This window comes from Gopherus flavomarginatus, chromosome 3 (assembly GCF_025201925.1).
Source record: "Gopherus flavomarginatus isolate rGopFla2 chromosome 3, rGopFla2.mat.asm, whole genome shotgun sequence".
Classification (NCBI taxonomy): Eukaryota; Metazoa; Chordata; order Testudines; family Testudinidae; genus Gopherus; species Gopherus flavomarginatus.
Genome location: NC_066619.1, coordinates 97,409,174 through 97,432,259, shown reverse-complemented (window position 1 = coordinate 97,432,259; position 23,086 = coordinate 97,409,174). Strand labels below are relative to the sequence as shown.

The 23,086-nt window shown below is 42.7% G+C and overlaps 1 protein-coding gene across 10 annotated transcripts in view; it reads left to right on the top strand.

Moving 5' to 3' along the window:
* Positions 1-23,086, top strand: part of TRPM3 (transient receptor potential cation channel subfamily M member 3) — a 611,492-nt gene that overhangs the window by 499,975 nt on the left and 88,431 nt on the right. For all 10 annotated transcript variants that reach the window (XM_050944114.1, XM_050944107.1, XM_050944110.1 and 7 more), the window contains exon 8: positions 9,277-9,400. In XM_050944114.1, coding sequence (XP_050800071.1) covers positions 9,277-9,400 — 124 coding nt within the window. The remainder of the gene's footprint in view (positions 1-9,276; positions 9,401-23,086) is intronic.

The window sequence follows — 23,086 nt, the reverse complement described above, 5'->3', positions numbered from 1 at the left end:
GGTTCGGACACTTAATCCTGGGTCTCCAAAACATCCCTGCTAAGTCCCTGATTCAGACCAGAGACTTAGCCCTGGGTTTCCCATGTCCCAGGTAAGTGCCCTAAGCTTTGGGCTATTGGCTGTTCTGGGGTGACTCTTTCTTTCTCTCTGGCTTTTATGAGAAATTCCATCCAAGATCTCAGAAATCTTCCTGATGCAAGTTTTTGTTTTGACAAATCAGCATTTTGCACTTAAAAACACTTTATGGAAAAATTTCCAACCAGCTCTAATGATATTATTCAAACTCCATTTCGCAGTGATTTTTTGCAGATCTTATTTATTTTTGCACCTCTTTACTCTTGAGGGGAGAATGTGATGCTACAGCTTTGCATGACAGTCGCAAGCCACATGAAATGGATTTCAGTGTATATCCCAAAGCAATTACCTTAAGCCAGGTTGACTATTATATACTCTGCTATCTCACTACAATTGCTGCAGGGGTTTGAAATCATAAACTTTTGGTTTTATCTAACATAAAATGGGAGCTGTGAAGATTTTCTGGTTCTAATACTCCATATTTGATTAACATTGACTTTTACTAAAAACATTGACTCATCTAATAAGATATAAAAAAATTACAACATTTTAAATGAGCAAACTGTTTTAGTATAGAGTATTTCACACTTCAAAAGATACATTTTCTAAATTACTGAACCCACTAATCTGTAAGGTATTTAAGAATAACGATGTTGCGTCCAGAACAACAGATTAATGGTTTCCATTATCAGGCGCTCTGCTGTTAATAACCTTGGTTGATGTTGCGTGCAATATTATTATTTCACTTTGATGTTAAGGCATTATTGAAGTATTAACATTTGCACTAAGTTAAAAATGGTTCCTTTTTAAATTTCTAAAAACTTCAACTTGTCAAAAGTAAATCTTGTATATGGCTTCTTGGTTGGATTCAGTCAATGGGGAATGTGCTTTGAATCTTCCCTTCCTTATTCAGTGACTGTCTACTTCTGGAAAGAATCTGCAAGCAGAGTGTGGGATATAAACTGTTAAATACAATATCAAAGGTGTTCATAAGACTTTTTTTTCCTAATGTGTTGCCCCTATTCTCCAAAATTTAATCTCCATGATGAGGACAACTACTATCTGAAGATGCATTTCTTCCAATACCAATACATTCAAAGTTCACTCAATTATGTCAAATTTGTATTATCCAAAGTACTTGGTACCTTCTATTATGTTATTGGATAATCAAGATTATTTTATCTAGGCCATCAAAGCTGTGGTTTCAGATATGATGACTACCACAGAATATCTTGTGGCATCTTAGAGACTAACAAATTTATTTGGGCATAAGCTTTCGTGGGCTAGAACCCAGTTCATCAGATGCATGGAGTGGAAAATACAGGAAGAGATACATATACGATCTTTTCATGTACTTTGTACATATATCTTCCTACTGTATTTTCCACTCCATGCATCTGATTAATTGGGTTCTAGCCCACGAAAGCTTATGTCCAAATAAATTTGTTAGTCTCTAAGGTGCCACAAGTACTTCTCGTTGTTTTTTACTGATACAGACTAACATGGCTACCACTCTGAAACAGAATATCTTGACATCTTCTGAATATGTTAATTTCTCAGCTGGCACCTGAAAAAGATATAGTCTATTACAGCAGTCCTGACTTCGGCAAGTCTCCCACTTACTTCAGTGTTATAGGCTGCTTTTACCACTGCTTCTGTAAATTGTAATAATACAATCATTCATTACTAAAGTGTCATAAGAAATGGTTATTGTTAGAAATGATGTTTAATTGTATCACAATATATTGCCTATGGGCTATACCTGGAATAACTTAGTCTTTACTTAGACAAAACTCCTACTGAAATCAGAACTCAATAAGGGCTGTGAAATTTGGCCCTATGAATCTTTATTGAGAGGATTCAGTAATACCATATTAACAGTCAGTGACCTCATCACTGCTGCACACACTTAAGTGGATGGTGCAAAAGTAAATGCCATCATATCAGTAATATAAATTATAACAAATTTACATTTAGAGGTATTTGTTTATTCCAAAAGCAATCAGAACCATAACATCTGGGACCCTTACTAGATTAAAAATAAACAAATACCAAATTTCTTAAGTCATCCCTACAGATGATTTACAGTGCCTTTATCTGCTCTACAATAAGTCCTTACTGTGGCTTGATGGTAATTCATTAAAAGCCGAGTTAAATGGGTAAATTTTACACTGCACCTTTAAGCCACTCTATCCCAGAGGATTCCAAAGCACTTTGTTAACCTTACACACAGGACAAACATGAATTACTCCCTCAGCTACTGAAATGTAACCATCTCCAGTGTGGAATGTGGCTTCTCTTTTAACAGTGAAAGATCAGTGCTCTACAGCAGTTTAAGACAGGAAGAGAAAAGGAATGCAATTGAATTTGCAAATGGAATTGACTGTAGACATTAGAACTTGGTAAACACCAGTGGAATCAACACCTTTATTCTGGCAAAAAGTGCTGGGGGGGTGGGGGATATGCAGTGAAAACAAGCAGTCAATAATTCAGTTTTAAATTTCATCTGAAAGATGGAGCCTTCAGCAGCACAACTGACAAATGATGTTTAAAGATAAACATTTCAGAAGCGTCCCACTGGGACTCCTAAGTCACTTAAGGTTATGTCTACATTGCAATAAAAAACCTACAGCACTGAGTCTCAAAGCCCGCATCTGTTGGCTCAGGCTGCAGGATTAAGAACAGCAGTGTAAACATTCAGGCTTAGGCTGGAGCCCATGCTACGAAATTAGGTCGAATTTATAGAAGTCGATTTTTTAGAAATCGATTTTATACAGTCGATTGTGTGTGTCCCCACTTAAGACCATAAAGACCATTAACTCAGCAGAGTGAGTTCACAGTACCGAGGCTAGCATCGACTTCTGGAGCGTTGCACTGTAGGTAGCTGTCCTATAGCTATCCCACAGTTCCCACAGTCTCCGCCGCCTATTTGAATTCTGGGTTGAGATCCCAGTGCCTGATGGGTCAAAAACACTGTCACGGGTGTTTCTGGGTACATGTCATCAGCCCCCGCTCCCCGCCCCCGTGAAAGCAACAGCAGACAATCATTTCGAGCCTTTTTTCCTGGATTACCCGTGCAGATGCCATACCACCGCTCAGCTCACCATCACCGTACGTCTCCTGGGTGCTGGCAGACTTGGTACTGCATTGCTACACAGCAGCAGCTCATTGCCTTTTGGCAGCAGACAGTGCATTACGATTGGTCAGTCAGGGGCGCCTGGGCAGACATGGGTGCTCCTGGAAGAACTCGGTGAGGTCTGTCAAGGGCGCCCAGACATAAATGGGAGTGACTCCAGGTCATTCTCTCTTTAAGTTTTGTCTCCTAGAGATTCAGTCCTGCCTGCAGTCATACTGCACCGTCTTCTGGCGAGCAGCCAGGAGACGATGATGGCTAGCAGTCGTACTTCACCGTCTGCTGCCAGCCTAAGATGTAAAAGAGAGATGGAGTGGATCAAAACAAGACAGAGACCAGATTTGTTTTGTATTCATTTGCTTTCCCCATCCCCCCATGAATAGTGGGGGGAGGGGTAGCTCAGTGGTTTGAGCATTGGCCTGCTAAACCCAGGGTTTTGAGTTTAATTCTTGAGGGGGCCATTCTGTGTGACAGTTGTGTGTTTCTCCTTGATGCAAACCCACCCCTTTTGTTGATTTTAATTCCCTGTAAGCCATGCTGTCAGTCGCCCCTCCCTCTGTCAGAGCAACGGCAGACAATCATTTTGCGCCTTTTTTCAATGCAGACGCTATAGCACGGCAAGCAAGGAGCCCGTTCAGATCACCAAGGCAATTATGAGCACCACACGCATTATCCTGCAGTATATGCAGAACCAGAACCTGCAAAAGCAAAACCAGGAGAGGGCAGCACGATGACGAGAGTGATGAGGACATGGACACTGACTGCTCTCAAAGTACGGGCCCCAGCAATGTGGACATCATGGTGTTAATGAGGCAGGTTCATGCCATGGAATGCTGATTCTGGCCCAGGAAACAAGCACAGACTGGTGGGACCGCACAGTGTTGCATGTCTGGGACGATTCCCAGTGGCTACAAAACTTTCGCATGCATAAGGGCACTTTCATGGAACTTTGTGACTTGCTTTCCCCTGCCATGAAGCGTAAGAATACCAAGATGAGAGCAGCTCTCACAGTTCACAAGTGAATGGTGATAGCCCTGTGGAAGCTCACATTGCCAGACAGCTACCGGTCAGTCAGGCATGAATTTGGAGCGGGCAAATCTACTGTGGGCGTTGCTGTGATCCAGATAGCCAACGCAATCAGAGAGCTGCTGATTTCAAGGGTAGTGACTCTGTGCAGGTCATAGTGGATGGCTTTGCTGCAATGGGATTCCGTAACTGTGGTGGGGCGATAGGCAGAACCCATATCCCTATCTTGGCACCGGAGCACCAAGGCAGTGAGTACATAAACCGAAAGGAGTACATTTCAATAGTGCTGCAAGCACTGGTGGATCACAAGGGATGTTTCACCAACATCAACATGGGATGGCTGGGAAAGGTACATGACGCTCTCATCTTCAGGAACTCTGGTCTGTTTCAAAAGCTTCAGCAAGGGCCTTTCTTCCCAGACCAGAAAATAATCCTTGGGGACCCAGCCTACCCCTTAATGTCATGGCTCATGAAGCAGTACACAGGCAGCCTGGACAGTAGTCAGGAGTTGTTCAACTACAGGCTGAGCTAGTGCAGAATGGTGGTAGAATGTGCATTTGGACATTTTAAAAGTGCTCTGGAGCGGTTTACTGACTTGGATAGACCTCAGCGAAACAAATATTCCCATTGTTATTACTGCTTGCTGTGTGCTTCACAATCTCTGTGAGAGTAAGGGGCAGACATTTATGGCAGGATGGGAGGTTGAGGCAAATTGCCTGGCCGCTGATTACACACAGCCAGACACCAGGGCGGTTAGCAGAGTACAGGAGGGCGTGGTGCGCATCAGAGAAGCTTTGAAAACCAGTTTCATGACTGGCCAGGCTACAGTGTGAATGTTCTGTTTGTTTCTCCTTGATGAACCCCTGCACCCTCACTGCCGGTTCACTCTACTTCCCTGTAAGCTAAACACCCTCCCACCTTCGATCACTGCTTGCAGAGGCAATAAAGTCATTGTTTCTTCACATTCATGCATTCTTTATTAATTCATCACACAAATAGGGGGGTAACTGCGAAGGTAGCCCGGGAGGGGTAGGGGAGGAGGGAAGGACAAGGCCACACTGCACTTTAAAACTTATTGAATGCCAGCTTTCTGTTGCTTGGGCAGTCCTCTAGAGTGGAATGGTTGGGTGCCTGGAGCCCCCACACCGCATTCTTGGGCGTCTGGGTGAGGAGGCTATGGAACTTGGGGAGGAGGGCAGGTGGTTACACAGGGGCTGTAGTGGCCGTCTGTGCTCATGCTGCCTTTCCTGAACCTGAACCATGCACCATTGCATATCAGTGTGTTCCTCCAGTAGCCTCAGCATTGCCTCTTGCTTTCTGTCACCAAGCTGATGCCCCCTATCATCTTCAGCCCGCCACTTATTATCTTCAGCCTGCTACCTGTCCTCGCATTCGTATTGTGCTTTCCTGGACTCTGACATTGTCTGCCTCCATGCATTCTGCTGGGCTCTTTCAGTGTGGGAGGACTGCATGAGCTCAGAGAACATTTCATCACGAGTGCATTTTTTTCGCCTTCTAATCTTCGCTATCCTCTGGGAAGGAGAAGATGGTGTGAGCATTCAAACATTTGCAGCTGGTGGAGGAAGAAAAAGGGAGAGTGATAGTTAAAAAGACACATTTTAGAGAACAATGGGTAGACTCTTTCATGGTAAACCTTGCTGTTAACATTACATAGTAAATGGGCTTTCGGTACAAGGTCACATTTTGCCTCTTATTGAGGGTATGCTGGTTTAGTGTGAGAGATCACTCACACAGGGCTGGGCAGCAGAATTCGGTTTACAGGCAGCCATGGTAAGACACAGTCTTTTGGCTTCTTGAACCTTCATAACATGTGGGAATGGTTTCAAACAGCAGTGCCCTCATTTCCCGTACCAAGCAGCCATAGGGTTGGCCATTTAAAATGGGTTGGAAATTTAAAAGGAGGGGCTGCAGTTTTCGGGTTAATATGCAGCACGAACCCAACTAACCTTTCCCCCCCCCCCAGCCACACACACACACCCAGTTCTCTGAGATGATCGCTTCACTCCTCCCCGCACCGCGTGGCTAACAGTGGGGAACATTTCTGTTCAGCCACAGGCAAACAGCCCAGCAGGAACGGGCACCTCTGAATGTCTTCTTAATAAAATCACCCTATTTTAACCAAGTGACTATGAATGATATCATTGTCCTGAGGATAACATAGAGAGATAAAGAACGGATGTTGTTTGACTGCCAGCAAACCGGGATATACGCTGTGTTATACAATGATTCCAAATTACATGCTACTGGTCTGGCATGGTAAAGTGTCCTACCATGGAGGACGGAACAAGGCTGCCCTCCCCAGAAACCTTTTGCAAAGGCTTTGGGAGTACATCCAGGAGAGCTTTATGGAGATGTCCCTGGAGGTTTTCCACTCCATCCCCAGACAGGTTAACAGAGTTTTCCAGTAGCTGTACTGGCCACGAATGCCAGGGCAAATTAATCATTAAACACATTTGCTTTTAAACCATGTATAATATTTACAAAGGTACACTCACCAGAGGTCCCTTCTCTGCCTGGCAGGTCCAGGAGGCAGCCGTGGGTGGGTGAATCCAGGTCCAGGGTGAGAAACAGTTCCTGGCTGTCAGGGAAAATGGTTTCTCCACTTGCTTGCTATAAGCTATCTTCAACCTCCTCCTCATCGTCTTCCTCATCCCCAAAACCTGCATCCCTGTTGCGTGCTACTCTATTGATGGAGTCAAAGCACAGGGGTGGGGTAGTTGTAGGGGCACCTTCTAGAATGGCCAGTGCATCTGAGTTGAGAGCACTGTCCAGAGTAGTCACAATGGAGCTCTCTGGGATAGCTCCTGGAGGCCAATACCATCAAATTGCGACCACACTACCCCAAATTTGACCCGGCAAGGTCGATTTCCGTGCTATTCCCCTCGTTGGGTGAGGAATACAGAAATAGATTTTAAGAGCCCTTTAAGTCAAAAAACATGACTTCGTCATGTGGACAGTTGCAGGGTTACATCGATGTAACACTGCTAAATTTGACCTAAACTCGTAGTGTAGACCAGGGCTAATACCCTCCCTCCACATGGGGTCTCACAGCCAGGGCACCAGCCCAAGCCCAAACATCTACACTGCAGTTTTATAGCCCTAAACCTTTTGTGGGCCTGGCACCAAACATATTTGTGGGCCCCCATGGGGGCAATGGAGCATTGCATGAGGAGATCGGTCCCCAGAGCAAGGGGCTGGCCCAGGGGTATGGCATGGGAGGAGCGACCCCACTCCATCCAGCCCAGGAGGAGTGCACTATTTACAAACCAGCAGTTGCCAGGCACACAATGGCCCACCTGGCCCTTCACTGCCAGCATGCTCCTTCCCCTCAGGGGTGGGCCCAGGCTGCACCACACATCCCACCCAACACCCCCTGACTCCCTGTGGCCAGAGCCCCCCCAGACCCACTATGCCCAGCGCCCCCCTGACCCTGTCACAAATGCACAGCGCCCTGCACACCACCATCCCTTGCCCACAGCCCCACCACAACTGCCCAGCACCCCACACACAATCCCCACTCCATAGTGCCCCAGCACACAGATCTTCCCTGCCCCCTCACAGCTCAGCACCCACACACACACACACACCAGAGACCCACTCCCCCATGCCCTGCCTCTCGGCCACACTCACCAGCCCTCTGGGAGGCGATTGTGTCTGCTGGGCTGAGCCGGCAGCACAGCCAGGGCTGGTCTCTGGGCAGGGAATCGCTCCGGCCCCTCAGGAGTGGTGCTATCAGCCAGGTCAGGGCCTGCCCCAGCCAGGCTCCCTCAGGGCCCACTTGTCTGGAGGGGCCCAGCCAAGCCCGTACCCCCACCACCACCCCCGAACTGGCTGAGATTGGCCAGTCTTCTGTATCAGTCCCAGGTGGCTCAGCTCCAGGGAGACAGGTGGGGCCCCATGGGTGGTGGGAAGCAGAGACTACTAAGAGCCAGGGGTGCACTGGGTTCCGGCCAGGAGGCAGAGAGAAGCTGCTGGGTGGGGCAAAGGGCAGAGAGGAGCCCTCAGCTGGCCAGCAGGCTGGCCAAGAGGAGCAAGTGGGGGGAGGAGGGCAGAAGCCAGCAGCCATGTGGGGTCTTTGGCCACAGTGCAAGCGGAGCAGGCTGGGGGCCCCTTCTGAGCATGGGCCTGGCACCATTGTAAACTTGGCACTGCCTAAATCCACTGACCAGGGACATAGACATCCCTTAGGTACTTGGAAAATTTGTACCCTTTTCTTATTGTGACTACTTACTTGTCTCAGTACCATGCTCATTTTGGTTTCTAGATGACTCAGACTTAACCAGCACAAAAAATGGCGTTCAATATAATAACATAAAATCCTACTTTACAACCAGTATTTTAAATGTATTAATATTGGGAATTGTGATAGCTCTTTTGGTGTAATTTTATATGGTATGTTATGATTTATTAAATACAACAAAAATATTCACTAAAAACAAAAATTTGCACACAAAAAAAAAAGTCCCCAAAGCTGCACCAGCAGAGTCCTTCATTGAGTTCTGTGAAGCCACTGGTGGAACTGTATGTTCAGCTCATCCTGACATCCCAGTCAAAGCCAAGCTGTCAGTTTGCTTTCATTAAGAAATCTCTCATAGCTGGTAGCCTTGAGTGACCTTGTGTCAGGCGATATCTGGGAATTGAAATCAAATCTCAGAGGTGAGGGACCACTCCACTGTGTTAAGGGCAGCATGTTTTCTCAGTATAACACTGTATGTCTCTTTAATAAATCTCTGCCTTTCAGTCCTGTGCAAAAAGAACAAATTTTTAACACTTTTTTGTTTTCTTACTCTTACCTCCTTGGCCATTCATTTGACACTCATGTATCAGAGGGTAGCCGTGTTAGTCTGGATCTGTAAAAGCAGCAAAGAATCCTGTGGCACCTTATAGACTAACAGACGTTTTGGAGCATGAGCTTTCGTGGGTGAATACCCACTTCCTCAGATGCATTTGACACTGCAATCCTTTTCAATGCCAGTTTTAATTACACAATTCTGCATTTTCTCTGCTTTTCTGAATTTCAGACTTATCAATGAGTCTTTGAGAGACCAGTTACTAGTTACTATCCAGAAGACTTTTACCTACACTCGAACCCAGGCACAGCACCTCTTCATAATCCTCATGGAGTGCATGAAGAAGAAGGAGCTGGTATGTGAATGGTTTTCTAGATCTGAAGTTGGGGACCTGAATGCAGTTCCTCATCATGACTGACATTTTCAAATATTGCTCAGAAAACTGGGTGTGCAGCTTTGAAAAATCTTTCCCCATGCATTCACTACCCTTTATGATTCCTTTGATTTCTGGAATACTTTCTATTGATCTCTAGTCTTATTTACTTATCAACTTAAGTGCTGTATTTACATCATGCATTTTATCAGTTGTATGGGTGCTGAAGTGGGTTCTCTGTTTTTGCTTTGTGAATGGTGTTATGTATGTTATCTGATTTCCATAATGTGACTGACAAAACAACAAGATGAGCCTGCCAATGTCTTTAATAGATCTTAATCAGAAGAGCACTTGTTGATGCTGTCTTGCCATCCACGCCATCTGTGCACATACAAAAGTGCCATTCACGCTGATGAGAGCTCTGCTCCCGTTAAGGCAGCAGGCCTGGGCCTTTAGCTTTTAGCATTTATTCTTGTTGCAAGTCATAACCAAGCAGTAAATAATTCATACATTCTATGCAATAAATTTCAAGCAGTTTGGGCAGTAATGGATAAGACAAACCTGCAGCGAAACAGCAAATGGTCCTGGTATTTGGAAACAGCATTGTAGGGCAAATTCCTGCCTTCGTTTACACCTGTACAATCCCAATGAAGTAGTGATTTTATAGAATGGGCCAAATTATACCCCTACCTTAAACAATTCACAAAAATGTGTAATGGAAGTGTTGGGTAATCATAAATACAACCACAGTAATATTGTAGATGATTTGGTTTGAAAGTTACTGATTTAAAGAAGTGACTATGTTTAAAAATGCACTTTCCTAACCCAGCAGATCTGCTCCCTGTGTATATTCTACCTCTGGCAGAGCCTAACACAGCTAAAAGGACACCAGTGTTACCCCATTTCATGTATCATCAGCCACATTGTTTATTAAATTCCTACCAGTTACACCTGTGCAAACCCGCTGAAGAGAAGCACTGCCCAACTGTCAATAAGAGCACAATTTGAAGACATGGGGTTGCACAGGCAGGGCTGCCCGGGGGGGGAGGGCAAGTGGGGCAATTTGCCCCAGGCCCCACAGGGGCCCCCACGAGAACATAGTATTCTATAGTATTGCAACTTTTTTTATGGAAGGGGCCCCCAAAATTGCTTTGCTCCAGACCCCCTGAATCCTCTGGGCTGCCCTGTGCACAAGTACCACTACGGGCATAATTTACCCCGTAGAACCCTTATTACAGGTGGTGGTGTGTGAGAAGGAGAGAACAGAGCTTGATTCTGAGACCCCAGGTGAGTGTGTAAGGCTGTCCATTAGAAAAATATTTTTAATTGTAAACTGAGCACATTTAATATGGACATCATTAAAAGACCATAAGCATTGAACCCCATGAGGCCACTTTTACAAAGTATCTTTAGAGAATAGAACCATTCTTTAAATACTGGTTAAGTTACTAGCCTAAAATCTGCTAAAAACTTGGAGGCAGTGTGGACTAGTAGATGAGCACTGGACAAGGACTCAGAAGACTTGAGCTCTATTCCCAGCTCTGCCCCAGACCTGTCGACAAAGTCACTTCACTCTGTATCTCAGTTGCCCCATCTGTAAAATGGGGCTAATGATGCTTACCTCTTTGTAAAGTGTTTTCAGATCTACTGATGAAAAAGTGCAATGTTAGAGCTAGGTATTATTATTATTATTACTATTATTATTAGGCATTTAAATGGGCTGCATATACTAAACTCTATTAGCCTTGATTTTTGACAGGCTTACTGAATGGAGACTTTCATTTTATAACTCAATCCTTCCTCTAAAATCCATTGTAAATTCACATTAGTCCGAATGTATAAATTCCTGCAATTTCAGGTTGCAGACACTTTGCAATACTTTGCTCAGATCAACACTTTTGAAAAGGAAAGAAAGTTTGATTTAAAATATATATTATTATTATTATTATTTTTTGTAGTTACTAGCAGCTTCACACCCTGCTGAGCCTGCTTATTTCCATTTGAAAATCCAAGCAGGAGTGCCACTTATGAATACCCATGTAGCAGTAGTTTGCAGTTGTGCTTCATAACATCTGTGCTTGTCATCTCGTCATTACATTATTGTAGATACTGTACATAAGTTACAACCTTGATGATTAAAGTGTCAGTATTGCACAAATGCTCACCCTCATTCCCTCCTATTTATGGTTGCCAAGCATTTACCTGCATGCCAAGCAGAGTTGTCCCATTCCTAAAGCAAAACTACAGAGATGCCAACTTTAATACAAGTGGAGCTGCCAGATATATTGCTGCCTTAGTCTGCTGCCCTTTTACTGCTGCATCTCCACTTCTGCAAGCAGCACCGCTTGCCAATCATTAGCAGAAACAGTTTCCTTAGAAAGACCCAGATCAACTCTGCAAAGCTTAAAACCTACAGGCAAGCAGATAATGAAGCTTCTCTGGCAGAAACACTTGAATTCTAAATGAGTGAGGGCCAGTTTTCCCTCGTTGGATCAAAACAGAGCTCTCACTGAAAACATCTATTTTTTAGAGGGAACCATTTGGCCTAAAAAATGAGCAATACTGCATGCATGCCCACATCCCAAAAAAAGAGAGAGATCACAAAATGAAACAAAATATCAGTGAAGGAGAAAAAAAAGAAATAGGTCAAAAGGGAAAGGCAAGGTCAAAGAGAAGAGACAGGAAAGCCCAAGAAAAGGAAGCATAGATGGTATGAGAGAAGCCTGCCATAGAACGAATGGATATAATGTATAGACAGAGAGTAAAAGAGGAGATTTAACAGAGAGAAATTATACACCCCCACATTCTGAAGGATGATGTACATTTTATGGTATTTCAACTCTTCCAGCATTTTAGCAGTGAAGCAAATTTTGGTATATCCTTTAACAAGTTTATTTAGTTCATTTTACTATGCCTGGGAGAAATGCAGAGATTAGAAGGATCTTCAAATATGAATTAATATAAGGGAATTAGAATTTTTAAAAAATCCCTTAATCCCAGTCACATTGTGTGATGTTAAGTCACACAGTTTTTATACTGTTTTCTTTCTCATGAACCTGGCAGCCAGGGCTGTTCCTTATTGGTATGGGATTACTCCAGAGGCCAAAAGAAGCTGTAGCACATAAGGCTGCCCCATAGAGCCCTGCTGTAGCTAAGGACTGTCTCAGACCACACGATGAAGAATTAGGCAACGATGTTATAGGAGAATATCCATCTTTGGATGTTCATGAATACTGTAATACTTCTTTACATCTGTCTGGGGGCATTTGTGGCACACAGCTGCTTAAATCCTGTCTACAAGCACTATAAAGCTCAGCTGTACCATCATACACCTCACAACAGTAGAGGCATCCCTGGAATTCTTTGGTGCCTAGCCTACACGCTGTACTTCCCTCAGCTCCTGATTACCCAGATAGCATGAGGGGACACATAATCAGGAGTTTGGATTATCAAGAGGGCAGGAGCCATTCAGCAGCACAGTGGTCTACCCTGCAGCTGTGGGCTTGTCCTCCTCATAATCCTCGCAGTCCTGGCTGAGGATCTCTGAGGGTCCTGGCTGTCCTGGCTGAGGGTCTCTGCTTTGCCCCACTCAATGACTTCCTTGATAGCAGGGCTGCAGAGGGCTCCCTCTGCTACTGCAGGGCTGGTGACACCCGATCCTTGTAGGCACAGAGGGCAGGCTGCAGTCCTGGTGGGGCAGAGCAGAGACCTTTCCCCTCCAGCCAGGGCTCTGCTCTGCCCTGCTGGGACCACAGTGATAGGGTGTTGCTGGCCTTGCATCATGGCAGGGAGCCCTCTGCAGCACCACTGTCAAGGCCCCACTTGCTCACTCCTGTGACAGTGCAACTGCAGAGGGCTCCCTGCACTGCTGCAGGATGGCCTCTCCTGTGGTTGGAGGTTAGTCCTCCCCCTCCTCCTCACAGTCCTGACTGGGGGTCTCTGCTATGTTATCTGAACCTCTGCATTATCTAAATCCCTTCCTTGTCCCCCAGAATGAGATACATGAGCTGTACGCTGCAGCGGGCTTGTATCTCATGCTGAGAGAAGGAAGGGATTCAATAATGAGGAGGTTCAGATAATAGGGTTTCAGGTAAATGGGAATATACCATACTCGGTATTAACACATAGATAAATGAGATTAGCAGGAACCTTGAGAACAGCCAGATGGAAAATATTCACTATCACATACATAGAAGGAATAATGGCTACTCCATTACTGTGCTATTCAAACTGTGCCCTTCAGACACTTGTATGCTGCTTTTGTCGGTATGCTGAGAACTTCTCTAGCTCTGGCTAGCCACATGCAAGTCTATAGTCTCTCAACACTCCTATTGAGGCAGCTATCATAATAGAGAGCAGCCTACTCTGAGTTTTTGAAATCCTCCTAACTAATGTACATACTTCAAATTCTCACTCCCCGCCTCTTGTTGTGCCATTTTATATTATAATAATACTAATGTGCATTTATAGAAGAGTGGGCACGAGCCAGCACTCCGGATCCAAATTCACAATTAAATCTTAATTCTAGTAAAAATGATGGAATCTAAATGCTCGGGACTTTGGGAAGGTTCAGATTCAGATCTGGATTTTGTACCCTCAAGTATTCAGATCCTGGGTTTTGATAAGACCAAATAGACCATTACAGAGCTAACTATGAAGTTTGGATCCAGGCATTAAATCTAGGATTTTTGTTCAGGTCCATATCTGATTCCCATCACAGATTTCCTTACAGCTGTATACCTATGCCACTTCTGAAATGCTGAACTACCTCTCTGGCATGGCTTGGCAGCCAGGGAGACAGTTGGCACACAGATAAATGTTATCCTGATTTCAAAACATTGCCATAGTCACTATAAAACTATACATAATGTGCAGTCAAAAGCACAGTGTAAACAAACTGGAGAAAAAAAGATTAACTTTTGTGTCTAATCTTTCAATTATAGTAGTCTAGGCTAGGGTGTTGCTTTTAACAATGATAGGTTTAAAAAATCTTTAGATAGAATTGTGATTTTTAAGTTAATGACTTCCTTTTAAGACTCTCAGTGTGTTGCACTTTTGCAGAATAATATTGACAGAGGAATAGAATGACTTTAACAATATATTCCCTTGAGTGGGTGGAGACCTCACCAACCTTGCACTACCAGCTTTTCTCCCCTGCTGCTCACCATTTCCACATCTGTTCCAACTCTTTTCCTGCCTGACCTCCTGATTATATGTTTAAGGCAAAATATTGCCTGATAAACTGATTTTAGATTGGTACTGAAATATTTGCCCAGAACAAACAGCAGGAAGCTATAAGGGCTTGTTCCTTTCAGTGGAGCTCAGAAGTAGCACAAACAGATCACAGCTCCTTTTTTTTCACCATTTTTCACTTGGCTAGATGATGTGATGCTTTCTCAGGATGTCCAGGACTGAGAGTCATCTTGTTACCCCCCTGCCTCCAGCCAGAGAGAGACTTGCTGGTGCTTAACTAGGTGCCAGCTCCCCAACACCACCAGTCTGTTACCCACCCAAGGGATCTCATCTGGGCAAGGATAGCCCTCACTTTGTGTTGCAGGTTAACAGCAGGTGCACCTCTGTCCCAGACCTCTTTCAGAGTTCCCCCTTTTGATATGCAGCCCCTGTTACTGGCTACTGAGAGAAGTACCATATTTGCCACCGCAAATAGCACAGTGTACATAGCAACTTGTTTGATTCAACTGAGGATCAGCTCTTGTATAACATCACAGCTCTGAGATATATTTACAGTGAAATCAGTCGTGTGTGTATTATCAAAGGGTAAGATTTAAGAGTGTGTGTGAAAGGACAATAATGGAAATAGGTTACATATAAAACAAAACCATAACATTTTCTAGAAACTAAATTTAATGTTAACAGGCTAAGCAACAATCTAAAAGCTGTCTGTTCTCACCCAAAGCCTTCCTGCAGCATTTCCAACCAAGGTTGGTTGGGATTTCAATTTCCATGAATGTAATCACACTGCCTGATTACATCCCCAGGTGCGGGATAAAGAAGTGTCCTTTTGCCTTCTCCTTATATCTCCTCAAATCCATTGTATGTCCCTGGAGTCAGTATGACTCTAAGGTTTATGCCCTGGTGTGGTGACTTCATATGCAAATAGGGGGCTTCTATTGTGATGTCTTATGATGCTTAATTTATATTTGAACTGAGGCAAGCAGATGAAAATACATCATTTGTCTGGCGACAACCTGTTTGTCAACCCTACCTGGACTCACACTTTAGGAACATATTTTCTTTATATGTTTTTACATAATATCTGTACATACATTTCACAACAATATCAATGTGATGCTGGCTTTCATTTAACATCTTACATGATATTCTTTATGGATAAACACTATGAAAGCAGTGTGCTAGGTGCAGTGAGTTTCTCAGGCATGTCAGACGTTACTGTTATAGACCACTCCCTTGCCACTGGGAGTCATAGATGCACTTTGTGGTTGCTGAATTCATAAGGAGCAAACTATAGGGCTCTCAAGAGGCTCACTTCATTACAGTGTGCTTACAAGCAACCAGACACACAAATGGGCACAGGCAGGAAGATATGCTGTAGCACTGAGAAACTCACAGATGCAGCTGAAGCACAGATGCAGCTGAAGCACAGATGGAGAGAGACAATAGAAAAAAAAAAGAAAAACAGGCTTTTGCCATTTCAACCCATCAAAAACAAAAAATACTTCACTTTCAAAAACCTGTTTTTCTAATGCATATGCTTTTAAAAAAATAAAACTATTGGCAGGAGAAATAGTTCAGTCTCAGCAAAAATTCCCTACCTCCTAGGGAATGAGACTTTTACTTTCACTGTTTTGGACTACATTTCTAAAAACATGTCTGACTTATATGCTCAGAATGTGCCATTACAAAATGAGTTATTACATGTGCAATTACATGTTAATTTGGTAATAAGTTAGTTCATTTACTGAGGACATGCTTGGGAGCAGAGTGGTCTATTTAAATGTGTAAATGCACTTTCAAAATGGAGAACAAATTCCACTTCTCTGATCTGCAGGTTTTGTTGAACTGGAAACTTAGGTGTGCAATACTGCATGTACCAGAGAATTTTCAGAAGTGCAATTGAATTGCACTAGTGTATAATAAAGTGGCTGGAAATATTTTCTAGAAATTCACCAACTGCACAGTTAGCATGACTGAAAAATCCAGCTCTGGGGTGCCCAAAGCATTACAGTAAGGAGAGCTGACCAGAGCAGGGTCTGAAAGTAGTGATACAGTCTGAGTGCCAAAAAGCACCATTAACTAGTAATCTTCTATTTTTTATGACTATGTCAAGAAGATAAGGTCAGACACTTTTCTTAATGGCTGTTAGTCCACTTCTTCAAAAGGTTTTTCTAGGATAGATTTTATCACAAAACTAATTAATATTTGTAAATAAGTTTGAGGATGTACCTAATCCTATTCCATTGAAGTCAAAGGGAGTTGTTCCACTGATTTAAATGGCAAATGCTTTGGCCCCTAAAGCACAATTGGCCTGATCTAGTGCCTGTTGAAATCAACACAAAAAGAATCCCATTGACTTCAGTGGGCCTTGGATTTTGCCCTATATGCTGAAATATAGGCACGCAGGGTAGATCTACACTGCAATAAAAACCCAGCTTTCGAACTCAGGCTTAAGCCTAACACCCCTTCATCTACACACAAATGCCACTAACCCAGAGCTCAGACCCAGGATCCCAAGAGGGTGGAGGGTCTGAGTCTGAGTCAAACTGAGACCCAAAGTTCAAGTCCTATTGCTTTGCAGTATAGATGATGCCCCACTGGACTCATGCTTTGGGAGTCCATCAAAAGTATTCCACAGTTCCACAGACTGACTTTCTTTGTCCTCTGGACAGTCAAGTTTTCCTACACTGCACCACAAACAAAGGGCTAAAACAGCCCTATTTTGGGAAGGAACTAGGAAGCCTAGGATATGGGTGGTTGGACTCAAGCCCCCATAATGCAGTGTAGATGCTGGGACAAAGGCTGGGACCCAGGGTTCAACAATTCCTAATCTAGAACTACAAATGAGCATAGATGCTAAAGCCCTGCAAACTCAAATTCTACTGGCTCTGGTCTTACATTGCAATGTAGACATACCCACAGATCCTTGGTGACAAGTAACATAGAAATGCACATATAAGAATGCTGGTAAAGGTTAAATGTTGTTACTACTAGCAAGGACATTTTATGGCTGAAGTAAAACCCCTGAGTATTTCAAGTGACATCTTTTTAAAATGCTGACTGTGCTTTAGCTGAGTGAGTGGCACCACTGTAATTTTACTCAGTTATAAAAAGAGTTCATGTAAGGAAGAAATTACAGATAGTAGGCCCTGGCTTGCATCCACTATGGTGACATTGGGAAATGGGCGGGCGGCTTGTCTGGTGGCAGCGGTGTCATGCTCTGGGCCACACCGGGGCGGCCTTGTCTGGATTCTCTGTGCCAGAGACCACGAGGGGTGGAGTGCACATCGAGCCCCACTACCGGCAGTTCCCGGGGCTGACTCGCCAGCAGGTGATCCATGGCAAACTCCTCAGTGGCTTCATGTGGTTCTGGATCCTGTGGCACTTCTGGCACAACCTGGACGCGGTGCTGGGTCACTTTCCTTGCCCAGATGCTTCGAAATGAACAGATGAGGAATTGAGGATCCCTCCTGATGAAGAAGAATAGATTTACAGCTCCAGCTACCAATGTGTCCTGTGATAGGATCTCTGAAGAAGTTGAGGCTTTGGCTCCTGTATAACAGTTTCAGCAAATCCACATTGTAAATAAAAACTCAAGTTACAAGCTAAAAAAAAAAAAAGAAAAAGAAACTGATTTGTGAATCCCAGGAGCACGTTTCCAAGTTAAGGAGCCACAGGATAAGATTTAATAAGTCTCTTGCCAAAGGGAAACAAGAAAATTCCATCTCTATTTGACATCCATGAATAATGAAACATTTTTTTCTCCTCTTGCCTGTTTTCATTTACTTTAGTGGCAACCACTGCGCCGCTATAATGAAGACTGGAGCTAGGTTCCCATTATGATCCCCCTTATTTTCATTGTGTATAATCTGACAATAAAAGTTCATTCCAAACTGACACTTGGCACACAAGGTGGTTGTGCCATTTGTTATTCTAACATTAACAAATCAGTGCATCATGCTGGAATACTCTGGCACAGTGAGCTGAGTTCAGAACAGAGGTTCACTCTGCACTGATTTTACTGGCTGTGTGTTGGTTTTTCTCTCAACCGGAGATGGATCCAAACTTTTCCAAAACTCAGAAATGTAAAGATCTAGGGTACTGGTCTCTCGTGTTGTGAAGTTCACATTCATACCCAGATCCAATTTTTTCTACAGATCCGGGGTTTAGGTGCAGCCCATCTGTTATTTATATAACTCAGATGCTAGTAAAGTGGGTTTTAGCCCACAAAAGCTTATGCCCAAATAAATTTGTTAGTCTCTAAGGTGCCGCAAGGACTCCTTGTTGTTTTTGCTGTTACAGACTAACAGCTGCTACTCTGAACCTGAGTGATATAGCTAATTCTTTTCCATTCAGACCATGGAAAAAGTCTAATTTCTTTCCTTCATAATTGCTGTATGAGTGGAGATCATAGTCTTTGGAGATTTCCATTTTGTCTGACCAAGAAGGAAATCTTTCTTGGTAGGATAGATTGTGCAATGAAATGGTACAAGCCATGTTGCAGGTAGCTGCCATAACGAAAAAGCTGAGGGAGTGTCAAATGAGATAGCTGGGTCATTTGAGACAATGAGATGTGAGATATGTTTCAGATAGAACAAGAGCTAATAGTGATGGGACAAGAAGACCCAGAAAGATGGTTGATGGAAATGAAGAAGGGTGTTGTCAGCTTGGAAAACATACTTGACAAAGAACATTTGGAGATGAAGAACAAGAGCTACCAACTCCAATAGATGTAACTAGGTGAAGAAGAAGATGATGATCTATCTGGTTTCAGCCACACTAACAGAGTTTCTAGGACAGATACTAGCAATGACCTGACCCTGTGAGGTGCTGAGCACAATCTGCTCCCAGTGAAGGAGGGAGCAGACTTATTGAGCTTGCAGGACCAGACTTATTGAGTTTACTGCCTAATTAGACACTATTCACAAACACAATTTATAGTTCATTACCACATGTCAGAAATGTCATTTATTTTATCTTTATTATTTTTTGGTCAATGAGCTTTTAGTGCTTCATGAACCTATTGTATGTTTTTCCTCCCTCTGGCACTTTCCCAAACGGTTGAAATATTTATTTAGTTATAGTTGTTTTAAAAAAATCAGCTTGCAAGAACAAGTTAATGAATAATTTATCTCAGCTAAAATTCTTGATAGCTGATGGCATTTTTTTTGTACTGGAGCAGAAAGAGGAGGTGCCATATTTATTAATGGTAAAATCTGATTTTCTGGAGGATTATGGCTGCTCTGTTGAGCATATAATTTGGCAATGAAGATCTGAAGAAGGAAAGTAGCTATTCTAGGCAGCTAGTGATTTATTGGTTGCTAGAACAACTGGTCTGTAGTCCATAAAAACATTCAGTGAGATTTCCAACATGAAATTAATTGATTTTAAATTAATCTTCTGCATCTAATGTGAGGGAACTAATCTGCGAGGTGATGAGCACTTCAACTCTAACTTTAATGCAAGTTGAGGGTGCTCAGCACTTTGCAGAAATTAGATCTTAGGTACAGACATGTAGCTAAATCTATCCCCATTCGGGGAAACACTGAAGCATGTGCCTAAGTCCCATTGATTTCAATGAGATTTACTGCCTGGTCCTGCCACCCTTACTCACATAAGTAGGTCTTCTTTACACCAGTGGCCATACCAACTTCAGTAAGACTATTCTAATAAGTAAGGACTACCTGCATAAAATAAGGGGTGCAGGATCTGCCTAATAATGGTTCTCAATATGTTTTATTTCCTGCCAGTCTTATTTGGTTCTTTTTTCTTCTGGAGATGCACTTATTTTACTTGTTCAGAATTGTAGGCTAGTTGTAGGTCTGTGCCTGTTTTCATTAAAGTCAATTTGGCTGTGCCATAGACTTCAATGAGGGCAAATTAGAATACTAGGTCTTTAAGAAATAGTTTGTTGCAATTTTACTTATTTTCATTTCATAAATTCTGATAAGTTTTGTGAATGGAACAATGTGCACTGAAAAAAGAAAACAGTCATTCAGTTTGCAAGATAATCATTGTAGTATTTTTATTACAGCAGTTGCTTTGCAACTTGAAAAAAGGGAGAGGGGAGAGAGATTCCCATAAGCAAAAGGTACAAGAATGTTAACTTGCAGTATAAGTTAGGGTATGAAATTATGATGGTTTCATGAACCTCTGTTACCCCATCCCATTCCTGCTGCCCCACTATTAATATGTAAAGACCAATAAAAGGTACTTCTTGTTAACTCAAGAAACTTTGAAGTGCTGAGTAAAATCTCTGGCCCATTAACTACATTCAATAAGTATGTCTTTCATCTGATATGCATTGCTCATACATTGAGTTCAAATGAAATTAGCTTATAAGTGGGTTTGATCTTGTAGAAACCATGTTCTTTTTTTTCCTCACAAACTCAGTGACAAAAATTACAGTTGAGAAAATTAAACAGTTTCTGTTTTCACTTAAAGTACAAATTTGCTAATACACCCTGTGTCTCTTGTAGCGTTAGCAAACATTTCAGGAGAGACCACTTTCTATTATTTATCTTGTTTATCTGTAATTTCAATAATGAAAATGTAGGCAAACTGGTACTGTGTGTGTGGGCGGGGTCGGGGGGAATGTTTTGCATGAGGTGATGCAGAAACTGGCCCATTATTGAAACTATAAATCTGGGAGGGGTTGGAACATTGTCCAGTTTATATGATGTGTTCATTGTTTATATATGTGCCCAGGCATCTTAAATAATTATTCCAGACACCTTCTCTTTATCTCTTCCAGCTCCCTCATGAAAACCCACTGTTTCAAGCAATCCCTTCTTCTCCTTTCCTCTACTTATCAGTAATCCTCTCATCCTCACCATCTCTGTCCTAATCTGTTTGCCTGTGTTTGTCTTTCTTATGTAGACTATAAGCTCTTCAGGGCAGGTAATATCTCTTATCTATAGCCCCATGCTGCACTTGCACAAAGCCCTATTGTTTTACTTATTATTTGTACTTTCAGTTAAAAGCAGACATATAGCTGCTGACTCCGTCAATTTCAAAGCATTGCATGGGATGAATGCAGGCAAATTTATTTAAAACAATGAATAATATATCTCCAGCTATGGGCATTTATATATGAATAATATATCTACAGCTATGGGCATTTACTTAGAGTCTTACTCCCTTAAAGCACCAGAACTTCAATTCTAGATCTCTCTTTGGTTAGCCCATAATCCTGCTCATGGCTTCCATATTTAAATCCTGCTCGAAAACCAATCCAATTTTACAGTTTTTTAACAGGTGTGGGAAAGAGACATTATGGGCCAAGACTCTTCCAATGAAAGCCCAGTGTGGAGCTAACTTGCTTGACTTGTTTTTACAGGCACATATAAAGAATTTTTCTTACTCAAGATCGGTCAGCAAATGTACCACAGACCCAGGGTGAGGTAACAACAGGAGCATATTTATTCAGGTATAACCCACACAGAAATGAACTACTCAAGAATATGCTGCCAGAGGGTGGCATACAAGAAAATCATAGAGAGCTCAGGTTCTAAAAGATACAGATATCTCAAACAGTACACAAATGGGCCATCACTACAACAAAGTCTTGGCAACTGAACCTAAATATCTCCATCCATGGAAGAGAGGCCTGTTGCTTCATTGTCCTCTGAACCCTTTCCAAAGAATGCACCAGCCTAACAGGGCAATAATTTCTGTGCACACTTTCTCCTGTAAATAAATTCCATAGAAGGCTTGTTCCAAACATGCCCTCGAAGCAATGCCTGACTTTTCTAGAATAAGTGGAACAGTGTGTGAGAACAGTAGTCTCCTAGTCTCTTTGGGGTTAGTAATCTGCAATATGTCTGTTCTAAACCCATCAAAATTTCTGTTATTTAGAATTCAGACTAGCTTCCAAGAGGTAAAGCTTCAATATTTTATTCACTATGCCACTCAATTCCCATTTTATCGTTAACCTATTTAAGTCACTTTTTGTTTGCAGAAAAATCTGAGAAGGAAGCTTGACTTTGTATATAGTCAGGGCATCTGAAGAACACTCCTTCTCTCTAAAGCATAAGAAATAATGGATGTTCCTTTAGTATTTTAAAAATTAAACAAGATCATATTTGTTTGACATTCTGTCCCTGAGTCAATGTGATGAAAGAGGTCAGGAATTACTGTGCAGTTTTAAATGACTATTAGTGTCTCCTCACCTAAACATGCTTTACTTCCCCAGCTCTCCTCATACAATTTCTGAAATTCCCAGCTCTCTGTGGAAGCACATTCCTTATGTTTGTATTCATAAACTGCTGATGTAAAAACATGACTTAAAGAATAGGAGATGAAGTCAGGAGATCTAGAGTCTATTCCTCTGCTCTGCCACTCTCTTGCTATGTGACCTTGAGCAGGTTACTCAACGTGTGTGTTTACCTTTCGTCATCTATTTAAAAAAAAGAGAGAGAGAGAACGCTATGTACAACCTCACAAAGAAATTATGAGACCTAATTCATTAAG